The following is a 27000-nucleotide window of genomic DNA, read 5'->3' as shown; positions in this document are numbered from 1 at the left end:
AAAGTAAGGAAATGACTATCATAAAAGTGTTGTCCCACTTTTGCACAGCAAAGGAAACCGTAAACAAGATGAAAAGACAACCCTCAGAATGGGAGAAAATATTTGCAAACGAAGCAACTGACAAAGGATTAACCTCCAAAATATACAAGCAGCTCAATAACAAAAAAACAAACGACCCAACCCAAAAATGGGCAGAAGACCTAAATAGACATTTCTCCAAAGAAGATATACAGATTGCCAACAAACACATGAAAGGATGCTCAACATCACTAATCATTAAGAGAAATGCAAATCAAAACTACAATGAGATATCACCTCACACTGGTCAGAATGGCCATCATCAAAAAATCTACAAACAATAAATGCTGGAGAGAGTGTGGAGAAAAGGGAACCCTCTTGCACTGTTGGTGGGAATGTAAATTGATACAGCCACCATGGAGAACACTATTGGAGGTTCCTTAAAAATCTAAAATTAGAACTACCATATGACCCAGCAATCCCACTACTGGGCATATACCCTGAGAAAACCAGAACTCAAAAAGAGTCATGTACCACAATGTTCATTGCAACACTGTTTACAATAGCCAGGACATGGAAGCAACCTAAGTGTCCATCGACAGATGAATGGATGAAGAAGATGTGGCACATATATACAATGGAATATTACTCAGCCATAAAAAGAAACAAAATTGAGTTATCTGTAGTGAGGTGGATGGACCTAGAATCTGCCATACAGAGTGAAGTAAGTCGGAAAGAGAAAAACAAATACCGTATGCTAACACATATATATGGAATCTAAAAAAAAAAAAAAGGTTCTGAAGAACCTAGGGGCAGGACAGGAATAAAGACGCAGACCTAGAGAATGGACTTGAGGACACAGGGAGAGGGAAGGGTAAGATGGGAAGAAGTGAGAGAGTGGCATTGACATATATACACTACCAAATGTGAAATAGATAGCTGGTGGGAAGCAGCCGCACAGCACAGGGAGATCAGCTCGGTGCTTTGTGACCACCTAGAGGGGTGGAATAGGGAGGGTGGGAGGGAGGCTCAAGAGGGAGGGGATGCTCGGTGCTTTGTGACCACCTAGAGGGGTGGAATAGGGAGGGTGGGAGGGAGGCTCAAGAGGGAGGGGATATGGGGATATATGTATACATATAGCTGGTTCACTTTGTTATACAGCAGAAACTAACACAACACTGTAAAGCAATTATACTCCAATAAAGATGTTTAAAAAAAAAATAAAAGTGTTGTCCCAAATGCTTAGCTCAGCAGTGTGGCTTCTGGCCAACTGCTTTCTCTGGCTCCACAGACTTTGAGGGTGGATAAAACAGGGATTACATAAGTAGAGTAACTAGAAGGAGCGGAGTTGTGGGACGATGATGAGCAGTTTGGGACATGATGATTTTAAGTATCTAAGTGATATTCAAATTGATGTTCTAGTCAGCAGTTGAATGCACAGGTTGCATAGCAAGTGTAACCTATCTGCGAGGACAGAAATCATGTGGACAATCAAATTATAATAGCTGCTTTATCATCAGGAATTTCAATCCTTTTACACATTTCCTTTCCTCAATATTTCTGACAGTCGTTCCCCATTGAGGGATATATGTGATTAAGAATGAATGATTGGGGGCTTCCCTGGTGGCGCAGTGGTTGGGAGTCCGCCTGCCGTTGCAGGGGACAAGGGTTCGTGCCCCGATCCGGGAAGATCCCACATGCCGCGGAGCGGCTGGGCCCGTGAGCCATGGCCGCTGAGCCTGCGCGTCTGAAGCCTGTGCTCCGCAGCGGGAGAGGCCACAACAGTGAGAGGCCCGCGTACCGCAAAAAAAAAAAAAAAAAAAGAAGGGCCAGGGGGCGTGGAGGGCTGTGGTGTCACCGGGCGGGGGCGCCCATGGTGCCAGCACTCGCAGTGGTGTGCACGCACCAGGGTCCCCCGGGGCCTGCCCCGCACTGCAGCTGCCCTGAGTCTCCGTGGCGTTGGGCTCCCGGCACGTCTGCTCACAGGGCCCCAACTCCCCGGGGGCCACCTGCTGCCACATTTCTCCGGGGGGGGGCACTCTGCCAGGAAAGACCACCGAGCCCACCACTCGGGTCAGCCCTGGGTGCAGCCTCGATTCTCCCCCCTCCCACACTGGGCACCCTTGGGTCTCTGCTCCTGTCCCCAGCGCTGCCCACTCGGCTCCAGCAGCCTCCAGACTTCTGGGTTTCCGAATATACCTCTCTGCTCTATCCACCCTCCCAAATACTAGTGGGGCCCAGCTTGGTAAGTGGAGGTAGCACCGCCTAGGACATGCAGGCCCCTCTCCCCTTATCAGGGCCAGCCTGACCTTGGCTTTGGAGGGACCAGCAGGGATGTGGGCAGCCCACATCTCACCCCGACAGCCAGCGACGGGGCAGCTGAAGGCTCAGCCTTGGCCGACACTGGGAAGACACTGCTCGTGTTCAGATGCCTGCCACGCCTTCCTCCCCACCCCCGTTCTCAGCAGCCCCGCCCTCCATCCCCACCCACGCCCCCAGCCCTCACCAGCGGGTGCAGTTCTGGGTGAGCAGAGTCCCTGGGGGTAGTTCCCGGCCCTGCCCTTCAGGAGTCAAGCTGAGGCCCCAGGGCAGAGAGCTGGGCGCACACACATGCCATGCCGTAGTGCAGCAGCTGCCGGGGCGGGGCAGGCTCCGGTTACACTTGGACCATCACCCCTTCCCCCCACCTGCCTGCTCCCTCACGGGAGAGTCAGGGCATGGTGCCCACACCCACCTGCCCTCCAGGGCAGTCACAGCCAAGCTGGCAGGATTCCTGCATGCAGAGGGTGCCAGGCTGCAGATGCGAGCACAGGCGCGGGCACGAGGTCGCACAGGGGCTGAGCATCTGGCCAGGTGGGCGCTCTGGGGGGAGCGCAGAGAGTGAGGTGGTGTCCCAGGGAGGCGGCTGCCTCGGGACCCTCCGCCGGCCGTGGCGATCAGCCGGGACGGGCCCTGGGCTCGGCAGCACAGCAGGGAACAGCAGGCACCCAGCGCCCTGGGTGCTCACCGGGGCAGGGCTGCAGGTTACGTTCCTGCCGTTGCTCCGTGTCCTGGGCCTGGCACGGTGCCCCCGCAGGACCTTCCTTGCAGCTGCTCCAGGCTGACCAAGGCCCGAGGGCTGGACACTCATGGGGGCGGCACACCAGGGACCCGTTAACACAGGTGCTGTGCCAGCGGTGTGCAGAAAGGGCTCAGACCCTTGAGAGCCAGGTGAACAGAGCCTCTGCTCCCCAGCAAGGCCCATAACCCTGACCTGGCCCGAGCCTCCCACCCAGAGCTCCCCATGTCCCTGCCTGGCCGCCGGCCAGCAGCCACACCAGCTTTTGCAGTCCAGCCACCCGCCTCGGCCGGAGCCAGCACCCATGAAGCACTGGGGCTGGGGAGGCCACAGCGGCAAGAAGACATGGGCACACGGCGCCCATCCTGTACCAGCTGGCCAGGGGGACAGCGGCAGCCTGGGAGAGCGGGGCTGGGGCGGGCGCACGTGACGGATCCCTCTGTTAGCCAGCTGGAGTCCAAAGCCTCAGGCAGCCCTGGAGCACCCTTCTTCCCGCCCCTCCCCCCACGCGACCTGTTCTCCACCTGCCCTGGGTGTGGGCACCACCCTGGGAAACTTTTTTTTTTTTTTTTGCGGTACGCAGGCCTCTCACTGTTGTGGCCTCTCCCGTTGCGGAGCACAGGCTCCGGACGCGCAGGCTCAGCGGCCATGGTGGCATGTGGGATCTTCCCGGACCGGGGCACGAACCCGTGTCCCCTGCATCGGCAGGTGGACTCTCAACCACCGCGCCACCAGGGAAGACCCCCTGGGAAACTTTGAGGCTTCCTGAGAGCATCCTTAGGACGCAGCCTGTCTTGACTAAGGCTCACTCGGGCAGGACCCCCAGCCGGTTACTAAAAGTGACTCAGAGATCCACTCGGCTGCCCTATAACTCACGGCCCAGCCGTCTGCCCGCCACCTGGGCGGCACCGTCCCTGCAGACACTGCACGCGGACCCAGAGGTCGGCACAGCTTCTTGGGCAGTGGTCGGCACGGTCCAGGGTGGGCACAGGGTCCCGGGCCTCGCAGCTCTCTCCTGCAGACCAGAAGGTAGGAGTCTGTGTCGGGACTTCGTGAGTCCTGAGCCTTCCCTGGGCACCTCCAGGGCCAGAGGCAGCATCCCCCTCAGGTGCCATACCCCTGGCCCCTCCTCCGCTGCTGGAGCCGGCTACCTGGGCAAGGCCCCATAGTGCAGCTCTCAGTCTGAGCCCATGGCCCCTGGCAGCCTCCTCCAGCGCAGCTGGAACCCCCCACTGCAGGGTACCTGGCAGCGGCTCCAGGCCCCCCAAGGACTCCACTGGCATCAATCTGGGGAGAAGAAGCGGAAGTCGGTCCCAAGGCCCGCCTCCTGCCTCCAGCTGAGCCCCCTTCCTCACCTTCCAGCTGCTGACCCTCCAGCCTCAAATCCAGCAGGCCCTGGGGACTAGCCGGAGGGCGAGCAGGCCAGCTACCTGCTGGGACGCTGACGTGAACAACGGGGCCCAGCCCTACCTGGCCAGGCCCAACTCCACCGCATTCCAGGCCCCTCCCCCTGTGGCCTCTGCCCCTCCCATCACCTTGGCAGGCTCCAGGGTCTGGGCAGAGACGCTGCTGGTGAGTGGCACGGTGCAGAGGTCTGGACCCCGTCTCGGGGTCCAAACAGAGGCGGCGGCGGTGCTGCTCTGAAGCCAGCGTGGGGACCGAGCTGGAGGAGAGGCCAGCTGGGTCCCCGGGCCAGTGCTCCTCTAGGGCAGTCCTGGAGGCAGGGCCCACAGGGTGACCACTCGGACCAGCGGCTCAGAGGCAGAAGACCTAGGAAGGGCGGCACGTGAGCATCCTTCCCGGGACCCTCCCCCAGACCCAGAGACCACAGTAGATAGGGAGGGAGGGGCTCAGCTTGTGACCAGGAAGGTCCGGAAACAGGAGAGGCTGAAGGAGGTGTAGGGGGCCAGGGCAGGGTGACCAACCATCCTGGTTTGTCTGGGACCGTCCTTGTCCTAGAAATGAAAGTTCCAAGTCCCAGAAACCCACCCCTCCACCCTGGGCAAACGGGGACAGTTGGTCCCCCTGGTCCCGAGTTACCTTGACAGCCCCGGCTGGTGCGCTGCAGCTCCCCATGCTGGCACTCACTGTGGGAGGGGGCAGTCAGGGTGGGCTCAGGAGGCAGGACCCAGCCCAGCGCCGTGGGCAGGGAGCTCACGTAGGGGTAACCTGGGCTCTGGGCTCATTTGGAGCAAGAGGAAGCTGGGACCGGGCCCGTGGGGCTTAGCTTGGCCTTCTCTGCGCGGCTGCCCTGGGGAACCCCTCCCCATCCCTGTTCCACTCTCTGGTCCCAGCGCTCTGGTGCCACCTTCCCCGCCCCCAACACTCACCACTCTTTGCAGCCCAGCTGCAGTTGGTCCCCGGGGGCCAGGGTCACCCCAGCTCCTTCTCCTGAGATGTGCTGGTAGTTACACTGCTCTGGGGGAATGCAGCCTCCAGCCTGCTCCAGCAGCCCCTGTGCAGAAGGGGAGACGAGGACAGGGCTGTGTGGCAATCATTTTGTCATCCTGGTGCCAGCGCCGTGCAGGGCCCACAGCAGCTGCACGCGTGTGGTGCTCAGCCAGGGCATGGGTGAGCGGCCACGAGGCAGAATGCGAGAGCTGTCAAGGCCCCGAGTACCGCAGGTCTGCAGGAGAGGGGTTCATCTTGGACGTCACGGAGGGAAGGAGGCGTGGGGGTGGGCAGGGGGCCCCTCCTCCTGCAGCTCCTCCCCGGCCCCCCGCCCCCAAGCCGTCACGGTTCTCCCACTTGGCAGCCACAGGCCCAGCTGTGGCTTTGTGTCCGCTTGTAGCTGCCCCCAGGCACAGTGGGTCTTGCCCACCTCCTGCCCTAGCTGCCCTCTGTCTCTGCCCCTCTGCCTCCCATCTGCCAATCCCTGGAGCACCTGCCAGTGCCAGGCTCCGAACCCCATGCAGCTCCCTGGCTCTCCACGGTCCAAACCAGTTGCTGCAGCCTGTATGGAGGGTCTGACCTGAGCCCAACTCATCTCCAGGCCCAAGGGGCTGACCCCCCTCTCCCAGAATGGACAGGTGAGCCCCCGGGTCAGTGCCGGCAGCTCGCAGCTCCTGCAGCAGCGAGGCAGTCAGCACACAGGAGCACTGCTGCGGGGAGCGCAGGAGAAAGTGCAGTGGCACAGGCTGGAGCCACCTGCCGGGTGCCAGCTCTCCGCATCTGTGCACATCCTCGGAAGGCGCGTGGGGAGAAGGAAGCAGGTAGGGGAGGACGGTAGGGGGCAGGGGTGAGGCCCTGGGCCCTAGGAGAGCATTTCCGGCAGCGAGTGGGACTGTTCACCCGCGTCAGGGGTATGAACGTGAGCGATGCAAGGCTATGGGCCTGATCGGAGATGGCCAGGCACCTTCCTGTACAGAGCACTTAGCCAGGACACGGCAGGGTCCACAGAGGCCCTTCTAGGATGGGACGGGGCAGCGGGGAGCGAGGGAGGAGGAAAGGGCCTCAGCCAGGAACCAGGACACCTGAGTCTGAGTCTAACTCTGCCAGTAACTGTCTCCTGACTTGGTGTGTCCCTTCCCCTCCCTGGGGTTCAGTGTCACCAGCTCTAAGTCAGGAGGCTTAGAGGCTGCCAGAGGCCACAGGGTCTGCAGAGGTGAGAGCTGACAGGGAAGGGGAGAGGCGTGGGTTCCAGGCAGGGTGAGTTCTAACCGGGACACAGGCCAAACGGTGCAGGAAGGTGCCTTCGGGGCAGTGACGGCCCTCCTCGCAGCCAGCGGAGAAGCAGCCCACCTGCCGAGTGATGTGGGCGCAGGAGAAGGGGCAGCCCTCGCCGGGCTGGCACTCCCGGTACAGACGCCCGGCCGGGCAGCCTGCCTCTGAGGCAGCACCTGCGTCAGTGCCCAGCTCCGGCCCCGCTGCCCTCGCTGCCTCCTGCGCCCACCCCGCGGCCTGCCTCTGCTCACCCTGGCGCCCACCCCCAGACAGGCCAACAACACCCTCCCGAGCCTGCCCCTCAGGGCCCGTGCCACGCCCGCTCCTGCGGTCCCCCCACACCTCAGCACAGCCCGAGTCTACCTCCTTCCTCCTTCACTTGCCCATCACTGGCCTGGGTAAGGGGCAGCCTGTGGGGATGGCGTGGGAGAAGTCAAAAGGCACCTGTGAGTCAGGGTCAAAGGCCAAAGTGGGAATCAGCTCAGTCGGAGTGTCCAGGGCAGAGCCTGGGCTGGGACTCACCTCTGCAGACCTGGGTGCAGCAGATGCGGCTCAGGCGGGCGGTCTGGGGCAGGGTGGCCGGGCGCAGCGCCGGGAGCACAGCTGCTCCCCTCCTCTACACGAAACACTGCCATCCTCCCAAGGGCCCCAGGAGCCCTGCACCTCCCAGCACTGCAGGATGCCCGCTACACAGGTGCTGGGGACAAGGAAGGCGGCCTCAGAAGACAGGGCCCTGCCCGCTTCCCCGACAGCCCTATTGCCCGGCTGGCAGTCCACCCCCTCCCTGGCTCACCCTCCCGGCTCACCAGTTGTCACACGGTCCAGTCGCCACCTCCCCGGGCTCCAGGCTCTCCCAGGAGCTGAGCCCAGACCCTGCGGACCGGCTCTGGTTCTCAGGGATCCCTGAGGACACAGGAGTGGGGGCGGACACTTCAGACAGCTCAGCCCCATCAATCCCTCCTCGTACCCTCCTGCCTCCTTCCTCCCTCCCTCCCTTCCTACCAGACTCCACCCCATGGGGACCGGGATCCTGGACGCAGGAGATGGAAGCCCCAACCTGGACCAGCCCAAGGATGCAGGAGTTGCCCATTCCCATCCCACAGCCCCAGGTTGGCCCCTGTGGGCAGAGCGGCAGGGGCCAGGCAGGCAGGTGCTGCCATGCTCAGGGGGCCATTGGGAGGGGGAGGGGAGGCACTGACCCATGGCTCCGGGCTGGTACTGGCAGCGGCACTGAGCTGGGGACACACAAAGGCCATCCTGGGACAGCTGGCCAAGGGGCACCCACAGCTGGGCTGGCAGCCTGTCGAGCCTGGCTGGCACACGACCCTGGGGGACAGGTCCCGGCAGGAGTGGGGGCAGGGCCGCCCACAGGGGAGAAGACCCTAGCCACCTGCACAGTCTACCGCAGGAGGGAAGCAGAGGGGTGGGTGCTGAGGGGGTCCACCCCGGGGGATCCCGACTGTCGGGCGATAAGCCCTCCTGCTATGCCCACCACCCGCTCGGACCTTCACCCTGCCCCAGTTCCACGGGGTGAGTGACCTAAGGGCTGTCCCTCGAAGAAAGTGACATGCAAGTGTGTATGTGGGGTGTCAGAGGTCAGAGGCAGCATCTCTAGCCTTACAAGGGACCCCCCCAGAGCCCCACAGAAGCCCTCACCTGTGCATTGAGTAGAACTGTCCTGGCAGGGGCGACTCTGCCTGTGGCCCCCAGGGCAGGGCAGGCCTCCCTCAGAAGTGGGGGGCCAGCTACATGCTCGGCTCTGATGGGACTGCCCCAGGCAAACGTCACAGGGAGACCACGGTCCCCATGGGCCCCAGCCTCCATCCACTGTGCCAGGAAGACAAAATCATCCAGCTGCCTTAGGAGGCCCACGAGGTCCCAGCCTATTGGGATTGGAGCAACCTAGTGGGGCATGTCACCTGGGCACTCAGGGGGGCTGGCGCAGGTCTCCCTCTGATGCTGGGCCCTTGCCTCCCCTACCTCCCCAGGGCACGGGACCCCTCCATGCTGAGGAACCGGGCAGGTGCAGGCCCTGGAGCGGGTCCTCGTCTGGCCCTGGCAGGGCTGGGAGCACGCCGTCCTCTTTGACCACGGGCACCAGCCTCCAGGCACTGTGGAGGTGAATGGCGGGCATTGGGGTGCAGCCATCCCTCCCCTGGACCCAACTCTCTCTGCGCCCCTGGGCTGCTTCTCCTCACCTTCCCCGGAGCGGGGTGCATACCTGGGCAAGGCAGGTCTGTGCAGGTCAGCCTGCCCTCTGAGCAGGTGCTGGGCGGGGCACGCAGGCACAGGAGGGAGAGGGCAGCTCAGTCCCGCCGGGTCCTCCGCACACACCCCTCCCAATCGGCCCTCCCTTCCATCCGCCTGGCCCCATTTCCCTCTGAGGTCTCAGTCACCCTCCCCGTCCTCTAGCGCCTCCAGTCCCTGCTCCCTGACCCACTCAGGGCCCTCTCAGGTGTCCTGCGGACTCTGTCCTATGGGGAAATGATCACAGGTCGCTGCTGCTGACAGGGGCCAGACAGTGGGAGGAAACACCACACCGCCGCCCCCTTGCCCCTCACAGCACACGCCCAGCCCTCCGAAGTCCCCCAGAACTGCGGAGCTGCCTGCCTCGGTTTCCCCACCTGTCAGACAAGGGGTTAGGGAGCCTGCCACACCTCCTCAGGGCTTGTGGGAGCCTAGCGTGCATCCGCTGAGACCGGGAGAGCTCAGGTGCACGAGACACAAAGTGGACTAGTCCTGTCCTCACCCCTGCACCTGTCCCTGCATCCTGCATCCTACCCACACGGTGCCTTCACCCCTGCATCCTGCCCGCACACCCGCCTCACCAGCAGTTGCAGCCATCGGGCGGCGCCAGTTGAGCGCCAGGACGGTGCCGCTCCCGGGTCAGCAGGCCCAGGCAGCTGCAGTGGCTGGGCTGCACGCAGACAGCGTCGTCGGCACTCAGCCCCTGACCCGGCGGGCAGTAACCGCCTGGCTGGCAGTGCCAAACCCAGTGCTGGGGGACAGCAAGGGAGGGCCCCGGTCAGCGGAAAGCAGGGCCGAGGGCACCGGGAAGGGGCGCCCGGGACGGAAGATGAAGTGGAGGGGGAGGGGGGCAGAGGAAAGGTGCGAGGCTCCAGTTCAGAACTGCTACGTTCTACACTCAGTTTACGCCGCGCGTCCACCGGAGTTTCTCCTCCAGGGGAGGAGGGGGAGGGAGAGGAGAGCCTGAGAGGAGCTTCCCTGGGCGGAGTGGCCTCCAAACGTGGACCCCATGGAGGGATGAGTGGGGACCGAGGCACCTCCCAGACCTCCTAGAACGTAGGGAGCAGGCGACTGGAAAGCTGGGGGGAGGGGGGCGTTTGGGAAGGCGCTGGGGCTCCCTGGGGGAGGCCGGGACCAGGCACCGCCTCCTCGTCCTGCCCCCGTGTGGGAGCCTCCCGACCTCCCTGGACAGGTCCGAGCAGGGCCTCAAAGCGCGTCCCTTCTCCCCAGCCCTTCTTTCAGCATTTTTGATTCGGGTCGGCTTCCTCACCACCGCGCAGGCGCCGCTGGACAGAGACCCCGGCGGCCTGCCTGTGTCCCTCTCCATGGTCCTGGGCGGGCGCTCAGAGGATAGCCCCACACCCCCGCAGGCGCAGGCGCACAGGCGCGCGCACGGAGGCAAGGCCTGTGCGCCGATACGCCCCTGGGGTTTACGATGTTATAACGGGATGATTGCCCCTGCCTATGTGTTTATGCTGCTTCTGTCATAAAACGTTTAAACTGAGAAATGTTTGCGGTAAGGAAGGCAAGGGCTGCTGGGTGAGGCTCGCTCCCACTTCTCTCTGGAGCAAGTGGGACCCTGATGGGCGCTGACCCCGCCCCTTTTCACCACTGCGAGGCAATCCCAGGTCAGAGGGGCCACACCCCAAAGCCACACCTTGCCGTCCCGCAAAGTGACCCTCAGGAACCCAAACTCACCACGAGGTTGTCACAGGAGCAAGGACAGGGAGGGCCACAGGGGCTGGACTCGGCCCCTTGGATGGCGGTGCAGTTGGTCACTGGGGGGAGGGGACAGGATAGGCAGAGAGCTGGGTGGGTCGCCCACCCCGGCCCACCCAGGCCCCTCTCCCCGTCATGCTCCCTGCAGCTTTCCCACCTCTGCCCCTTGACCCAGCCCCATCGCCAGCAGGTACCTGGGCATGGCAGAGCCTGGCAGGCGGCGCCCTGGGCCCGAGGCCCCTCGCAGTAATCCCCCAGGCCCCGGGGTGGGGTCCGGCTCTGGAGGCCGCCCACACAGGAGTGGCGGGGGATTGGCTGGTGCAAGGCGGCAGGCATCCACAGGGCGCAGAGGCCACATCTGGGCTCCACGGGACTCACGGTCACACCCCAGCAGGAGGCAAGGCTCCTCCTCTGCCTCAGGGCCTGGGCAAGGAGGTGGGGCTGAAGCCAGTGGGGGCAGCAGTGCCAAGCTGGACGGTGTAACGCCGGGGGGCCTGGTGCAGAAGCGGTGCCGGTGGCGTCGGGCAGGGCCACAGGAGACCAAGCACTCGCTCCATGGGGTCCAGGGTGACCACAGGAGCCTGTGCTCCTCAACAAGAGAGGCCACGATAGTGAGAGGCCCGCGCACTACGATTAAGAGTGGCCCCCGCTTGCCACAACTGGAGAAAGACCTCGCACAGAAACGAAGACCCAACACAGCCAAAAATAAATAAATTAAAATTTAAAAAAAAAAGAATTTCCAGACCAATCAACATTTTACAAACAGGAAAACAGAGGCCCATACTGAACGCCACTTGCCTGGGGTCACGTGCTGGTCACGGGGCTGGCAGAGCAGAGCCACGTGCCCTGAGTTCAGTGCTCTGCAGCAGCAGCCAGGGTGGGAGGGCTGGTCAGTCCCTCTCGGGGCACTGAGCTCTGCACAGGAAGCAGGGCCCTGTGCACTGTCCAGCCACTGCTTGCCCAAGGGACACACACCAGGCACTGGCCCTGGGGACACAGAGATTGACAGCTCAGCCTAGGCACATTCACTTCTCCCCCGGGGTCCCACCTGGGAGAGGCATCAGCTCGGGGTGCGGCTGGGAAGGTCGTGGGGCTGCATGGGAGCTCAGGGAGCAGGGTCCCTGGGGTGACAGGGAGGGGTTGACAAGGCCGTGGGTGGTGTGGGGATGAGAAGTGAGGGCAGGGCGTGGAGGAAGAGGTGGGTGCCTCATCTGTTCAGAAGGAGTAGACACTAGCTTGAGTCTCCTGGATCTTTCTCTTGAGTATTTCCTCCCTTTTAGTTTTCTCCAATAAAAATATTTTAAAGCCCACTTGTCAAATTTGTGGACATTCCAGAAAAAAAAAATCTAAGAGAGAAAAGGCAAAAGAGAAAGGGGCAGGGGGAGAGGAAGAATGAAGGAGGGAATTGGGGGAGGATCAGGGGACAGAAAATAAAAAGAAAGAAGAAAATTAACTGAAAGGAAAGAAAAAAGAACGGAAAATTGAAAAAAACAGAGGGAACGGGGTTAGCGCGCCCTCTACTGGCAGATCCTGGTATCAGCTTTGAGTGTTGGGTGCTTCAAGGTTTCTGAGCAGAAAGCAAGTGCACCCCAGGAAGTGAATTACACTCAGGAAAGACAAAGAGGCAACTGGAAGGAGAACGTAGAACGCCCCCACTCCAGGCTCTAGTTCCATCATAAATCGCCTCTCCCAGCTGAGCCTCAGTCCTCCCATCAGTCAAATAAGCACGATGCCTGGGGGGAGGGACAGGGGTCAGAGTGAACACTACCCCAGCCCACCAACCTCCAACGCCACCGCTACCTCCATCCACCGTCTGCCACCTCCTCCCCCAGCCCTTGCCCCCTCCCCACGCACCAGTGAGGTTCCAGGGCCGTAGCAGGTCCAGCTGCAAGTAGGGGGGCTGGGCGTGCCACTGAGTATAAGCTTCCTCTACGGGGCTCCAGCCCTGCTGCCCAGGTGCCTCCGTGGGAGGCCTTAGGATGGCAGCCCAGGTGGGGCGCTCCAGCTGCTGGGGAGAAGCATGCAGGTTCCCCTCGGGGCGTTGGGCCAGGCCCAGGGGAGAATAGCAGGGATCTGGGTGCATGAGAGAGGGGCTGGAGCTGGGGGAGGGCAGAGGCTGGCAGGAGCCTGCTAGGGTCATAGTTAGGAAGGCATGAGGGGAGTTGGGGGATTTGAAGGGCCCACACAGTTGACCTTGTGGTGTCAACAGGGACAGAAGGCTGGTTCCGGAAAGGCAGGGATGCAGAGGCAACTTAGGCCGGGATGACGTCTAGATGCTTAGGCAAACCATCCTCCCCCTGGAAGCAAGAGGTATAGCCCAGCGATCCTGTTTGCCCTCCCAGGTTGGACAACCCTTGGGCAACATCCCCCCTCCGCCCTACGATAGCCTGTGGCCCTTACCTCTGGGGGGAGGCAGAATGTAGGTGATCAGAGGGGTCCCGATCTGGGGGCTTGGGGCTGGAGGGGCCATGTGGCGGACCGTGTGGTTGTCTCCTGTGTGGGGAGACTCAGGCTCACACCAGCCCCTGGCCCAGCTCCCTGACCTCTCTCCACTTCCTGGGGCACTTTCTCGCCCACGACTTCCCAGGAGCTTTGAGAACAGCTCCCCAGCTGGAAAAGCCCATCCTCTTTCCCTTGTTGTGAGTTGGGGGTTTTCACTTCCACTGAATACTTAACGTAGAATAAAACCACCAGTCCAAAGCCACTTCAGGGGCCAGGACCGAGCGGCTGCAGTTCCTAATCCAGGGCTGCTGTCGCTAATTGGGTACCCTTGTGGGCACGAGAAAAGGGTATCTCTGGATGGAAGCGGTCCTCCAGGCTAGAGCCTAGCCCCCACTCGCCACGTAACTTGTGCAGTGAACCACCTGTACAACTGTGCGTGCGGGCTCTCTCCTAACCTCAGCAGCCTATGGGTGCACTTTTAAGATATGGAATCTGGACCCAAAGGCACATCAGTTTCTGAGCCTTTGTATCTTCCTGTTTTATTTATAATTCAGTTTCCAAGTAAAGATGCTCTTGAAAAGCCCAACTTTGTCATGGTTGCTCTTAGTGGGAACAGGGAAGGAACCAGATCTGGCCCAGCAGAACCAGAGAAAAGAAAGTGTCCTCAAGGGTGACCTCACAGGGGACGCAAAACCCCAAAAAGGTCAGAGGAGGTGGGCAGAGATTGAGGCCTGGCCTTAGGAGAGCAGAGACAAGCGAGCGCTCTTCCCCCCAGTCCCACCCGAGGGCCCCTTCCTTCCCCAGCATCCAGGACCCAGGCTCCCATCACCCTGAGGCTGGGTAGCCGGTGCCCCCCCACTCGGCGCTGTCACCTGTGGCTCGCTCTGAGTCCTCACCACCCTCCTCCCCTTGGGGCCCTTCTGCTACCCCGCAGACCCACTAACCAGGCAGGACACAGTGGCAACATGACTCTCCCAATCCCTCCACCAGAACCCAGTCCTGCGGGCACAAGAGTCAGGCCAGACGTGCTGAACTGGCCACCTACCTGGCCCGACCTGCGACCCTGGCCTCTACACACCTCGCCCCGCCCCCGCCGCCCTGGCCCCAGGGCCCCTGTTCCCCCCTCGCCTGGGGGCAGGTGCCCAGCGGGCAGTAGTGGGAGCTACGTGACGTGCTGCCGTGCAGACACGGGCAGCCCTGCAGGGGCCCTCTCGCCAGCGATCCCCGACTCGGCGGACCCTCGCGGGGCCTCGGCTGGCACCTGGGGAGGGAGGGCCGCCCCTCACCTGCTGAGTGGCTCAGCTAGGCAACCACCCCATTCTGTTTTGCCCGGAGCGAGGGGTTTCCCAGGACTCAGGGCTCTCAGTGATAGAACCTGGAAAGTCCTGGGCCAACGGGGACACTTGGTCACCCCGTCACCCTGATCCCACCCCAAACCCGAGAAACGGCAGCTGGCCCAAGCGAGGGGTATGGAAGAAGCTATGCCAGTGGAGCGGCCCCAGAGGGGACTGGACAGGCGGATGTGGCTACTCCGCCTACAAGCCTCACCCAGGTACCTCCAGAGGCACAGGGTGCCAACCAGAGGGCCCATACCCATCCCTGGACTTGTGGGCCCCCTGCACCCCCTTTTTGGACCTTCAGGGCATAAAGCTGATGCAGGAGAAGGCCAGGGATCCCCGAAGATGCGCTGGGAGTCCTGGTGTTTAGACTAATAGGGGCACAGAGTGTGGGGGTCCTTATCTGGGGTCCGTGGTGCCCGGGGAAGCACCCTGAGCACAGGCGGCTTCCCACGTGGGAGCTGGAGGTGAGGTCAAGGTCCCCGCAGGTCCCTGGCGGGTGCAGTAGCTGCGGGCCTTGCGGTGGATGCCCCAGCGCTGGCGACCTCGGCCAGCGAGGCAGGCATTGTTGGCGCTCCGGAAGGACCACTGAATGCTGCGGCTCCCACAGGGGCCCAGGCACTCGGTCCAGGGAGACCAGGATGACCAGCCACAGTTCGCTGAGGGAGGGCCAAGAGTCAGGGCCACAGCAGGGCAGGGTGCTCCGCCGGCTGGTCTGGGAGGAGACCAGAGACCCCTCAGGAAGGGCCGGGGGGGCCTCACCGGCACCATCTGGGCTGGGCCGGCAGCGCCGGGGCCGTCCATCTCGGCAGATGCAGAGCCGGCAGTCGGCCTCGACGCGCCGCCCGCGCCAGTAGCGGGTGCCGTCCACCAGGCAGGGGCACTGCCGCGGCCACACACACCACCCCTCGTCACCCAGCACCTGCCCTGTGGGGCGCCAGCAGCCTAGGGAAGGCCCAGGGCGAGGCTTCTCTGTGGAGAGCTCGGTCCCGGCAGACATGCCTGCCGTACCCCAGGCCCAGAGCTCCCTTACCTGGGCTGCTGCAGGGCGGTCAGTGGGGCACTCGGCCTGACCAGAGATGTCATCACAGGTCAAAGGGCAAGGGGCACAGGGATGGAACACCAGCTCCCCGGAGCAGGTGACATTGGGGCAGCCGTCCTGAGGGCAGGGTCCTGAGATGAAGCCGAACCAGAGGTCATCGAGGGTGGGTCCCCTTCAGGGACGAGCCGCCCACCAGCAGCCCCTCCACACTTCACCCACCTTGCCCTCCTCCCGTCCACTCACTGGTCTGGCGGGTGCTGGGAGGGGCCCCAGGCAGCACGGCACAGGTGTGGGCCCCGTTCCGGGGTGGGCGGCACTGCCGCTGCCGGGCCATGGTGCCCCTGCATGGCTCAGAGCATGGGGACCAGGGAGACCAGGAGGTCCATTCACTGTCCACTGTGAGGAGAAAGGGCCGACCGGTGGGGAGGTGGGCCGTGAGTTTGGGCCGGGGACCAGTGCCTTCCTCCCGCCGGCTCTCTGTAGGCCCTGCCCACCCCACTGGCCTCCTGGTGCCCAGGACCCCACACCTGGGCAGGCGGCCGTGAAGCAGGCCTGAGTCTGGTGCTCGGGGCCCGGGCAGTGCCGCAGCACCGGGAGGCTGGGCGGGGAGCAGCGGCAGCTGCAGCCCTGCACCCCGGGCCCGCACGTCTGGCTGCATGGCGCCCATGGGCTCCAGGGGCCCCAGGCCTCACAGCACTGCTCTTCCCAGGAGGGCCCTGCCTCCCCCGCCAATTCACAGTCAGGCTGCCCGGCGCACACCTGGGGGGGAACGGGGTCAGGGCGACTTTCGCTTTGGGGGCACAGCGGCTCTACCTTCCGCACCACCCGTTCCCCACCCTCACCAGCTGGAAACCGAGGCAGAGGCCATCCGGGTAGGAGTATTCTGGGCCGGGAAGCCCTGTCCTGTTGGGGCCTCCTGGGACTGGCAGCCCCTCTGAAGGGAAGAGGAGAGAAAACAGGTAGGTGGGAGTGAGAGTCACCTCCCAGGGCCCCGCCAGCCGTGGCCTCCATCAGGGGAACAGGGTGCCTACCACAGCCCAGCTCATCCTCGCCCTGCGGACAGTCGGGGAGCCCATCGCAGAGCCGCTCAGGGTTCAGGCACAGCTGGGGAGCCAAACCACAGGGGAAGAGGCTGCCGCAGGGGGGCAGGAGGCCGCAGAGGAGAGCGGGGCAGCCGGAGGCACGGGCTGGGGGTATGAGGCAAAACCCTCAGGGGACACAGCCTGGCTCAGACACCTTTGTGAGGGGTCCAGGAGGGGCAGGCCACAGGGGAGGAGATGGGGCCTGTGGACAGCGCCCAGCTGCCACCAGGTGGCCAGGCCGTGAAGGTCTGACTCGCGGGGACACAGAGGGGACCCCCAGGCCTGGTAGGGAGAAGCTGGGGGGAGCCCCCCCAAACTGCCCCCCACCCCCTGCGGCAGAGCCACTCACTGCCCACCCTCTGATGCATCCAGCCCAGACTCCTCCTGAGATCACAGAGGGCAGGGCTCTGGCAAAAGGGGCGCGGCAGCGCTCTGTGCCAGCCCTGTCACCATGGCCTTGTGGGCCCCTCCCCTCTGCCCACTCTGACCGTACACACAGTGCAGCAGAGTCCCCTCAGGACAGAAGCAGCCCTCCACACGGGCAAAGACAAAGGCCCTTTCTTCCCTCCCCCGGGGCTGGGCGGGCGGGCAAGAGTGTTCAAAGAGAGTTTCCGGGAAAAGATTCAAGGAGGACAAAACTCGCTCAGATTCGGCGGCCCCCAGACCTAAGTCGCTCTCTAAAGAGCGCCACCCCGAACCGCAGGCGCCGGGGTCCCCGTCCGAGCCGTGGGGACAGTGTGCGGCGCCGTCGCACAGCTGCGCGGGGGCCACACAGAGCGGGCCGCGGGCGCAGGGCGGGATGTGCGGCGCGCAGAGCCGGTCGCGGCTGTCCTCGCCGTCCTCGCCGTCGCAACGCCAGCCCCGCGGGGCGCACTCGCCGCTGCCGCCGCCGCTCGCGAAGAGGCCGCACGGCGGCGCTGCGGGGGCTTCCGCGCTCCACCCCGGCGGGGCGCCCGGGGATGCCTGCAGGCCGCCGGGCCCTTCCACCGCCTCCGGCTCCGCTCCCCTTCCAGGCCCTTCCGGCCCCCTACCTGCGCCCGGCCCTCCCCAAGTCCAGCCGCTCCCGCTTTTTGCTGCCCTACTGGTTTTCCAAAAGCTCTCCCGCCGCATCCAAGAATTCCCGTTAGACGCCAGTCGGTTTAGAGGGGAACCTTGAACTTCTGGGAATAAAGTCTGGACTCTTTCAGTCCCCCGCAAACGCTCTTCACTTCCTTCATTCCGGTGTCTCCAGGAGGCTGAGTCTGGGCCCTGCTCCTTCCCATCCCCAGCATTTGCCCCAAGGCCTCCCTCTGAGGCGCTGTCCCCTCCCTTCCAGGCCTCCAGACCCCATTTTCTCACCCCCTTCCCTCCAGGAGACTCACCGGGGCTGACGCTGACTTGGGGAGTAGGTGCAGTCTCCCTGGAGACAGCAGAGGGGCCAGGCAAGGTACCAGCCGGGGGAGTGGGCAGAGAGAGGAGCGGGCAGAGCCCTGGCCCCTCGTCGGCTCCATCTGGGCAGTCCCAGATTCCATCACACAGGTGGATGGTCCCCACGCAGGCACCATCGATGCAGGACACCTCCCCAGGGGTGCAGTTCACTTGCCCTGTAGCCAGAGAAAGGCGCTGGTCCCAGGGCGCTGCCCCTTCTCCTCACTGTTTGGGGTGCCCTCACTCACACACCCACAGGTGCCCATTTCTCAGCTGGAAGCTGGATTGGTGAAGGAGGGGAGGCAGGCAGGTGGGGACCCACAAGATGGGTCTCTCGGAAGGGGACACCTGGTGGACTGGAGTCCGGGGTAGGGACCGCTAACCCCAAGAGGACTCCTCATCAGCAGCGTCCGGACAGTCAGGGTGCCCATCGCAGAGCAGGGTGGGGGGCAGGCAGCGCCCATCAGCGCAGGCCAATGAGTCCTGGGGCACGGGCAGCCCTGCTCATCCGTCCCGTCTCCACAGTCGTCCTGCCCATCGCAGATCAGGGCCAGGGGCAGGCAGTGGCCGGAGCTGCAAGACGTCTGCCCCTCCCCACGGCCTGGGGTGTCACAGCCTGGTGTGGGGAGGGCAGGCAGGCTGAGGATGCCAACAGAGGGTCCCAGAGAAGCCCCCAAACCCAGAAACCAGAACAGCCCTGCCCACAAGTCGCAGCTGCTGGTAACAGGAGCGGCAGCTTAGGAAGTCGCCCTAGGACGCACGCTTCCGTTACACTTTCAAGGACTAACCCGCCACTCGGCCACTGCCACCCGGGACACTCACCCTCCTCGTCTGAGCCATCGCCACAGTCATCCTGGTAGTCACAAAGCCACCCGTGGGGCACACAGTGCCCGCCCTCCTGGCATGGGGCCTCTCCCTCCGCACAGCCAGGCACCGGCTCCTCCCGCGGCTACCGTCATCCCCAGAAAGCCACTGACTTTGCTGGCACGTGCTGAGGACAGTGTCCAGGGCTCAGCCAGCCCAGGGCACAGGGCTTCCCCCAGGCCCGCCACTAACCAGTTGCCACAGTCTTTCTGCAGTACGGTGCCCGGGGGGAAGAAGCTGCCTCGCCACTCGCAGGGGCAGGAAGCCGGCTCCAGGCAGACTCCTCCTGAGATCACAGAGGGCAGGGCTCTGGCAAAAGGGGCGCGGCAGCCCTCTGTGCCAGCCCTGTCACCATGGCCTTGTGGGCCCCTCCCCTCTGCCCACTCTGACCGTACACACAGTGCAGCAGAGTCCCCTCAGGACAGAAGCAGCCCTCCACACGGGCAACGGCCTGGCAGTGCCACCCAGGCTCAGGACCGTGGTCATGGCAGGTTGGGGGGGGACGCGTGGGGCCACAGGCTTCATACCCCTGGCCCCCTTCACACTGCAGAGCTGGGTGGAGGGGAGAGAGGCTTGGGTCCCTGAGGTGCAAGGGCACCAGGGTGCAACAGCAGCAGGCGAGCCAGCCTGAGGCGACACTCAGGAGGGCACGGGGGTGCGTGGCGCAGACTCCTGCCGAGCCCCTGCCGAGGCTATGTGCCACGTGCGCGCTCCACAGAGCCGCAATTTCATCGTGTTTGGTTCATCTAGGGATGAACTGTGTCTGGCGCACAGTAAGCACTGCACACGTATTCGCCCTTGAATGAATGAATGGCCGGCTCTCAGGCTAGAAGTATCCTAGAAGGAGCTGAACGTGTGGTGGGACTGGGCATCCGGGACCCAGGGTGGGGCACTCACGGCAGAGCTCCTGGCTGCGCCAGCGCACGTGGATCCCGTGCGGTGCCGGGAACACTCGTCTGCGTAGGTGGCGATGGCCGAGCAGAGACACACACAGTCGCCCCCTGAATCACGTCTGAGGGAGGGAGCGCTCGGGCCCAGCCCTTCCCCAGGCCTGCTCCTCTCACCTGCGGGTGTCACGCACACACCACTCGAAGCGCTGCTCTGGGGCACCTCCGCACCGCAGCGGGCAAAGAGCGGCTGCCGCATCACCCCGCAGCGGGCGCGGGCCCAGCCGGGCACACCACGGTGGACCAGCCAGACTCCTCCGCAGCACCCAGCCTCTCGAACCCCCCCACCCCGGGTTTCCGCAGCTGCCCCTCCTCGCTTCCCCCTTTCCTGCCCATCCTCACGGCGCAGGGGTGCCGCAGGTCCCCTGGCTCGGGGCAGAGAGGATTGAGGCACCAGGAGTGGGCAGCCAGTTCAGCCGTGGGCTCCAGGCAGGACTCCTTGGCGGCTCCGAAGGTCATTACTGGCGTCTCCATCAAAGTCTCCACACAGCCCAGCCACCCGGCCGCGGAACTCGGGGGACAGCTGCACCAGGACTCGGGTGCCCGGACGGAGAGGGCAGCAGGGGGAAGGATTGTGGAGACAGGATCTCGGAGGCCTTCTTTAGGGCAGGGGGCTGGGAGAAGACCTAGGTGCCTATTATGTGGGCCTGCTTGACCTTCCCAGGTAAGTACCACCACCCACCAGGGGGCGCTGGCTCCCTCTTTCGGGGGTGATGATTGGTGGGGATAGAAGAGACCTACCTTTGCGGGGCTAAGGGCAAGAAGTGAGAGCCTACTTTCCGAACTAAACCCAGGTTGGGGGGGTAGGGAAATTCTCCAAAGGGCAGGATTCCAGACTCCAGGACGGCCTGTGACACCCACCAGCCCCAGAGGCCTCAGTGCAGGCGACTTTTTCCCACGATGGGGGTTATTTTGATCTCCTTTGATTTCTCAGTAACGGTTATTTCTAAATCGCCAACTGCTTGGGTTTGGGTGGTGGGATGTCAGGAAATGTATTTTTATTTCTTCTCTCTAAAACTTGGTATTTTTAAACTGTTTCTTTGGTGAGGAGGTATTGCTTTCATAATGAAGAAAAATATAATTATGAAAACATAATTTGGAGACTCTGACCACACATGAGAAGGAGGAACAGTTTGTGGGGAGCTTCGGGGTGGGGGTCAGATGGCTGGGGGCGGGGGCTGCCTCCATCCCAGAGCAGGGTGAGGCCCAGGAAGGTGGCGAGCTGCAGGAAGAGGCCAGCATGGCGCAGCCTCAGCCCGGAGCCCGTGTAGACCTTGGGGGGCGTTACACTCACCCCATTCACTGTCACTGCCTGGCCTGTGGAGGGAGAGAGACATTCAGGCTCAGCCTTGGAATAAAGGGGCTCCAAGATCCCCACGAGGCCCTCCTAGCCTCCCCTCCAACCTTTCCTTTGCTTCTCTAGCTGTGTGACCTGGGGCTAGTCATTAGACCTCTCTGGGCTTTAATTTCATGGAGCCTTCCGGAATTATGATTCCCAGCCAAGAGAAGAGGCACCAGCCCCACTGCACTGATGGTTAGCAGTGGGGAGACACGGGGAACCCCAGACCTCAGCTACCCACGCAGCTGTGATGCCACCTGGGGTGCCCCTCCCTGGCAACGTCACCCTTCAATGTCGCAGCCACCTCTCTGCATGTGCACAACGGTGCTCTGCAGGCGCACGGTCAGCGCCTTGGTGCAGGTGATGCCGCTGGCCCCGCAGGATAGGTCCTGGGCAGAGACTGTGAAACGGCCGCTGGCCCCGCACCAGCAGATACTCGCAGGCCCCGGGGAAGGTGAGGGCCAGCCCATCGAATGTCACATAGTGGGGGGCACCTGGTGCCTGGCACCGTCCATCGCACCGCTGGCCCGTGCAGCGCCACTGCCGACCCTGGCACACCCTGTGGGCAACGGGGAGAGGGGAGACAGATTCACGAAGACAGGGACCTGGAACTGTATCCAGGGGAGGCAGCCGGTCCAGATTCCAAGCAACTCCAGACAGACCCTCAGTTTGGAGAGATGCTGAGGACTCCGGTTGTCCAGGCCAGTCTGGATATCCCACCCACCATCACCCTAGCCCCTAGCCAGGGGTCACTAGGTCACAGGGTTACAGGTCACGGGGTGGGCATACCAAATGTTATAGTCCTCCTGGATTGCAGCGTTGGGCGGGTACCACTGCCCACCGTGACGGCAGGGACAGCGCTCGGGAGGTACGCAGCCCTCATCCTGAGCAGAGGCCGGGGACAAAGGGCTCCTTGGCGGACTGCCTGATCCCCCCCACACCAGTTACACACAGGCAGGGGTCAGGGCAGGGCTCTGGTTCGGGAAGCCCCCTCCAGGACTGACCGGCAACACGGCTCCTGGGGGACAGACACAGCCCCCCATGCTGCCTGCAGGGCAGGAGCCATTGGCACTGGGGCTGTCACAGGTGAGGAGGGAGGCACCAGGGATGTAGACGCGCCCACGGGGGCAGAATGCCCGCGGTGGGGCGCAGCGTTGAGCAGAGCAATTCCACAGGCCCCTCTCCTGGCAGATGCTGCCAGAGGTGGGGAGGCAGGTAAGGGCCAGGCCCAAACCCAGATTCACTTCCAGGCCCCTGCCCTGCCCTGGGAGAACCTCAGGATCCCAGGGGTCTGGAGCCCCTAACGTTGAGGGAAAATCCAGCTCTGACACTGGAGACCTGAGCGTCTCACCCCCGACCCCAGTTGTCACAAGCACAGGAAGTGTTTCCAGCACCTGGCCATACCTGGGATAGACACTGTCACCCTTTCCTGCCCCAACTCGAATAGAGGCCATTCTCTGGGCTCTGGGGAGGGGCAGAGATATTGAACAACCCTACTCCCAGCACAGGTAGGAAAAGGATTTCACTGAAGTCTCACTCTCACCCACCAAAGCCTGAATCCGGCACAGCCCCTCTAGGTCTGTAATTTGCCTTTACTTCCTAACCCATTGAAGAGCCTCTGGACCACACTCACCTGGAATTCAGAGATCTGGGTTCTAGTCCTTCATCATTAACAAGCTATGTGACTCTGCAGGCTATTTAGCCTATCCAAGCCTCAGTTTCCTCATCTGCAAAATGGGAACGATTCTTCCTCTTCCTACCTTACTAGGTTATTGTAAGAATAAAGTAAGATTAAATAAGGTAATATACGTGAAAGCGCTTTACAGGCCCTGAAGTGCTCCACAACTGAGGGCAAGTTATCAGCATTTTGTCATTCTGACGTGCATGCCATCGGCCCGGAATCCACAGAGCTACATCCCCGGCCCCTTTTCTCTAAGCTCCACCTCTTCACCCCCAAGCTTTTTGCCTCCCCCCACAGGTGTGTGCTCTTACCAGTGGTTGCAGTCCTTCATGGTAGCGCTGCCAGGGGCATAGCGATGGGCCCCAAGCTGGCAGGGGCATGAGCCGGGGGACACACACTGGCCCTCAGCGTCCCAAAGCAGCCCCAGGGGGGCAATTACAACCGGCCACACAGCTTCCCAGCTCCCCACAGCCTTCAGTCTCCCCACAGTTCCAATCGCACACTGGGGCACACTCCTGGTACTCCTGGCCACCAGGACACAGGACAGCTGGGCACAGAGATGCATGCAGGTCAGGGGCATTGCCACTGCTGCTCTGCCCACCCCTCCGGACCCGCCAGTCCCTACGTCTCTGAAAGAAGGCAAACCCAGCAAACTGCCGAGGTCAGAGGTCCTTCTGGGGACCCTCCCCTGCTGCAAAGCCATTGGATCCCACTGAGCCATTCCTAGAAGGTGCTGGAAGAAAGAGCCTGGGGATGGGGCTGGCCGGCTGAGCAGACTCACGGCAGAGGGTCTGGTCTCTCCAGGAAAGCAGGGCACCCTCCTGGGCACAGTGCCGAGCATAGGCAGCGAGCACGGGGCACAGGCAGTCCCCGCCGTGGGTGCAGCCACACACAGGTGCCAAGCAGCGCAGGTGGAACCGTGCCCTGTCCACCAGCCCGTGGCATTCCTTGGAGGGAGATGAGGAAGGGGGTCGGCTCCTCCCGCACGGATTCCCCTGTCTTCTCTGGTCCCCACTGCCACCTCCCAGTGCTCAGCAGTCCTGGCACGGCACCAGGGCCCTCCCGGTAGCCCAGGAGGAGGGCAGGGCAGGTATTGACCCCATTTTCCAGGTGCAAACAGGAGGAGTGCCCCCAAGCTGGCTACCTGGAAGACTGGGCCATGCAAGATGGCACAGGCTGCCTCCACGAAAATGTGACGCTGAGTGTGGGTGCTGCAGCGGGAAAGTGGGGCGCTGTCCTCCGAGGGGCACCTTCCCTCACCTGCCACTTGGAACTTGCCAGCAAAGGCAGCAATGCTGGTCTCCACGTTGCCAGCAGGAGTCAGGAAGTCATCCTGCTGGTTCCAGGCTCTCTGTGGCTTCGCCCAGCCACTCACCCGCCCTCTGGCACACCTGGAGGGCATGGCGGGCGTCCAGGGTGATGTAGGGTCAGACGCTCCCCAGAAGATGCGGGCCCCAGGCCAGCGCAGCAGCAGGAAAGTGTAAGAGGCGCCGGGAGACGCTGAGGCCCCCAGGGCCGCTCCAGGGCAAGACCACATCCTGCCCGTCCACCAGTACTGCTCCTGCAATAGGGGGTCTGTGAGGGGGCCACCCCCACAGGGCTGGGCTGGGCTGATGATGGTGGGGGGAGGGCACATTGCAGGATGGGGCTGTGAGAAGGGGAAGGACCTGGGGCAGGAGGGGGGAGGGCCTGTGTCATGGTGGGCTGCCCACCCTGAGCAAGGGGAACTGGAGTGACCCCTGGGAGGTCACGCATCCCACCTACAACCCCCACGTGACCCTTCGCACCCACTTTGCCTTTGCCCCTGGAGTCAGTGTGCAGGAGGGGCTGGGACTGGGCCCTGGCTGTCCAGAGCTGGGAGGGGCCTGCCTGCCTCGCTCACCCCAAGAGGCCTTTCAGATCCCTCAGAACATTATGAATTGTATTTTCCCCTCAGGATGGGGCAGAAGATGCCTTGGGAAATTTCCACAGGACTTTATGTCTGCTTCAGAGATGGCAGAGTGAGGGGGAAGTTGAGGCAGTGATTTGGGCTGAGGGAGTCGCGGGAGAGTTGGGCTCAGGAACCACAGGGCAGTGTGGATGGAGGATGCTGGACAGAGCCCAAGTCCACAGGGAGAGGAGAGATGACAGGAGGCCCCTGGGGCCTGAGCCACACTCCAGAGGGCTGCTGGGAGCAGAAGGCCTGGTAGGTAGGTACCCTGAGAGCTGAGGCCACCTGAGTCCCTGAGCTGGACGTGGGTGTCCCCCAGGGAGACCGAGATGGCGTGGAGGCAGCTCCCAGCATTGCAGTCCCCGTGCTCCAGTACAGTCGGTAGCGGCCTCTTTACGAAGTCCTGGGGCCGATGGTGAGGAACATGGTGGCGGTGGGGCAGACCCTGAGAGCAGCTCCTGTTCTACTGGTCACCAACGGCACACACTGGGGCAGCTTCCACGCAGCACGTACGCTGACCGCCTGCCAGCCAGCCAGACTCTGTGAGGTAAGGGGCTTAACCCTCACCAAGGGCTGGCATATGTGACGTGTGTGTGCGTGTGCGTGTGCGTGCTCGCGTGCACCCGCATGTGGAGGTGTGTGTGTGCATGTTTGGGCAACATGTCTCCTCTCCCTCCTCCCTGTGGGTATGTACGCTCGTCTCTATGTGTGCCCGTGCACACACACACGCTAAATCTATGTGCACACGTGTGAGCATGTCATGTGCGAGCTCCTGTTTGTGCCTATGTGTGTAAGAAGGTGGCCTGGGCCTGGAGCTGGGAAGTCACCTAACTTTATTGGGGGAGGGCTGGGAGGAAGGAGGACCCTCATTTCCCCCGGGGTTGTTTTACAGGAAGTAGCGTGTGACAAGTCCAGCTGTCCCGTGTGTGAGAAAGGACCGTGAGGTTGGGTTTTGTTCTGGGCCCCTGGGCTGGGGTGGCGATGACGGCGGGACTTTCACAGGAACCTAAGGAGGAGGCAAGAACCCAAAGGGCAGGCTTGTGGGTCTGCGGCTGCCATCTTCCCTCCAGAGTCGTTTCTCTCTCAGCTTTTCCCCGGACGACTGTGTGTTCTGTTTATTTAGTGGTTTGCTTACAGTCCCTTCTCCCCCATAGCACCCCTGCGAGGGCCCCCGCTCTGGCACGACACCCCGCTCCCGGACTTGGTCCTCTGGACACCTGCACCAGGCTGAAGCGGCGACCTGCGCGGCCGCGGAAGGAGAAGCTCCGCCCATCGAAGGTGAGGTAATGCCCGTCCCCGCCCACCGCGCCCTCGGCGGGGCACGGCGCCTGCGCGCAGAGCCAGCGGCCGTGCTGGCCAACGCTGTGGGCGCGAGAGACTGGAGAGGGCGCTCCGGATCGGCCCCACGGCGGAGGCGGGGGGGTGGGGGTGGAGTGGAGGGGGGGTGGGGGTGGAGTGGAGGGGGGGTGGGGGTGGAGTGGAGAGGGGGTGGGGGGTGGACTGGAGAGGGGGTGGGGGTGGAGTGGAGGGCGTGGAGGGGGGGTGGGGGTGGAGTGGAGGGGGGGTGGGGGTGGAGTGGAGGGGGGTGGGGTTGGAGTGGAGGGGGTGGAGGGGGAGGGACCGAGCTGGAGACGCCCTCCTACCCCCCAAAACCCTGGTCCCTCCCTCCCCCAGCACCCCCTTCTCCCCGTTAGCCCTAGAGGTCAACTGATGGAGGTCACCGGCTAGGTTTTTAAGCAGGGCCGTCACTTATGCCTTGAGAGGTCACAGGTCTCTTGTGAGGGAGGCCCCAGAAGGGAGGCAGGTTGAGGAGATAGCATAAGGGAGGGATCAGAGGGGACCAGGGAGCCTCCAACCCGAGCGAAAAGGCCAGCAAGGCCCGTGGACCCACCGCGGGCTGCATAGCTGGCGCACGGTGTCACCGGGGTCGTAGCGCCGGCGTCGGTGGTAGCAGGGCCAGCGGACGGTAGGCACACAGAGGGCGCGGTCCCAGAAGAGGCCGGGCGGGCACTCGCAGCCGCTCACGCACTCTTCCCCGCAGGACCCCTCGCCCCCCTCGCCCACTGCCGAGCAGCTGGGCGGGCAGGCCCAGGCGCAGTCCGAGCACAGCCGGCCCCCTAGGCACAGGCGCTCTGCGGGCACAGGAGTGGCTGTGAGGCCCAAGGAGCTTCCCTCCTCCCGTCAGATCCCGCTGCCGCTGGAGAGCCAGCAGGCCTTGGCAGCC

At 63.1% G+C, this 27000-nt stretch overlaps 1 protein-coding gene across 1 annotated transcript in view; it reads right to left on the bottom strand.

Moving 5' to 3' along the window:
- Window positions 1-1334: 1334 nt before the first annotated feature.
- LOC137228753 (SCO-spondin-like) overlaps window positions 1335-27000 on the bottom strand; it is a 30529-nt gene continuing 4863 nt past the window's right edge. Inside the window, 72 exon segments of the mRNA XM_067745618.1 lie at window positions 1335-1351; window positions 1820-2056; window positions 2375-2421; window positions 2525-2679; window positions 2753-2880; window positions 3026-3183; window positions 3336-3357; window positions 3360-3473; window positions 3975-4091; window positions 4228-4286; window positions 4288-4363; window positions 4612-4650; window positions 4653-4675; window positions 4677-4796; window positions 4798-4846; window positions 5117-5163; window positions 5407-5559; window positions 5696-6177; window positions 6737-6903; window positions 7262-7300; window positions 7303-7436; window positions 7546-7642; window positions 7939-8013; window positions 8016-8138; window positions 8396-8566; window positions 8659-8850; window positions 8961-9007; window positions 9568-9737; window positions 10685-10764; window positions 10900-11020; window positions 11062-11078; window positions 11081-11339; window positions 11466-11692; window positions 12311-12438; window positions 12556-12778; window positions 13106-13198; window positions 14092-14146; window positions 14276-14343; window positions 14346-14408; window positions 14886-15143; window positions 15247-15451; window positions 15518-15657; window positions 15770-15922; window positions 16054-16285; window positions 16369-16460; window positions 17307-17525; window positions 17976-18191; window positions 18399-18500; window positions 18503-18631; window positions 18838-18960; window positions 18963-19006; window positions 19072-19165; window positions 19279-19431; window positions 19777-19819; window positions 19822-19891; window positions 19944-19986; window positions 19989-20064; window positions 20163-20258; window positions 20260-20371; window positions 21011-21143; window positions 21470-21585; window positions 21587-21724; window positions 21955-22049; window positions 22170-22359; window positions 23158-23276; window positions 23278-23393; window positions 23628-23793; window positions 23991-24335; window positions 24337-24407; window positions 25062-25179; window positions 25994-26138; window positions 26668-26908. Of these exon segments, the coding sequence (XP_067601719.1) occupies window positions 1335-1351; window positions 1820-2056; window positions 2375-2421; window positions 2525-2679; window positions 2753-2880; window positions 3026-3183; window positions 3336-3357; window positions 3360-3473; window positions 3975-4091; window positions 4228-4286; window positions 4288-4363; window positions 4612-4650; window positions 4653-4675; window positions 4677-4796; window positions 4798-4846; window positions 5117-5163; window positions 5407-5559; window positions 5696-6177; window positions 6737-6903; window positions 7262-7300; window positions 7303-7436; window positions 7546-7642; window positions 7939-8013; window positions 8016-8138; window positions 8396-8566; window positions 8659-8850; window positions 8961-9007; window positions 9568-9737; window positions 10685-10764; window positions 10900-11020; window positions 11062-11078; window positions 11081-11339; window positions 11466-11692; window positions 12311-12438; window positions 12556-12778; window positions 13106-13198; window positions 14092-14146; window positions 14276-14343; window positions 14346-14408; window positions 14886-15143; window positions 15247-15451; window positions 15518-15657; window positions 15770-15922; window positions 16054-16285; window positions 16369-16460; window positions 17307-17525; window positions 17976-18191; window positions 18399-18500; window positions 18503-18631; window positions 18838-18960; window positions 18963-19006; window positions 19072-19165; window positions 19279-19431; window positions 19777-19819; window positions 19822-19891; window positions 19944-19986; window positions 19989-20064; window positions 20163-20258; window positions 20260-20371; window positions 21011-21143; window positions 21470-21585; window positions 21587-21724; window positions 21955-22049; window positions 22170-22359; window positions 23158-23276; window positions 23278-23393; window positions 23628-23793; window positions 23991-24335; window positions 24337-24407; window positions 25062-25179; window positions 25994-26138; window positions 26668-26908 (9185 nt within the window).

Source organism: Pseudorca crassidens, chromosome 8 (genome assembly GCF_039906515.1).
Source record: "Pseudorca crassidens isolate mPseCra1 chromosome 8, mPseCra1.hap1, whole genome shotgun sequence".
NCBI lineage: Eukaryota > Metazoa > Chordata > Mammalia > Artiodactyla > Delphinidae > Pseudorca > Pseudorca crassidens.
This window is presented reverse-complemented; position numbering and strand designations above follow the sequence as displayed.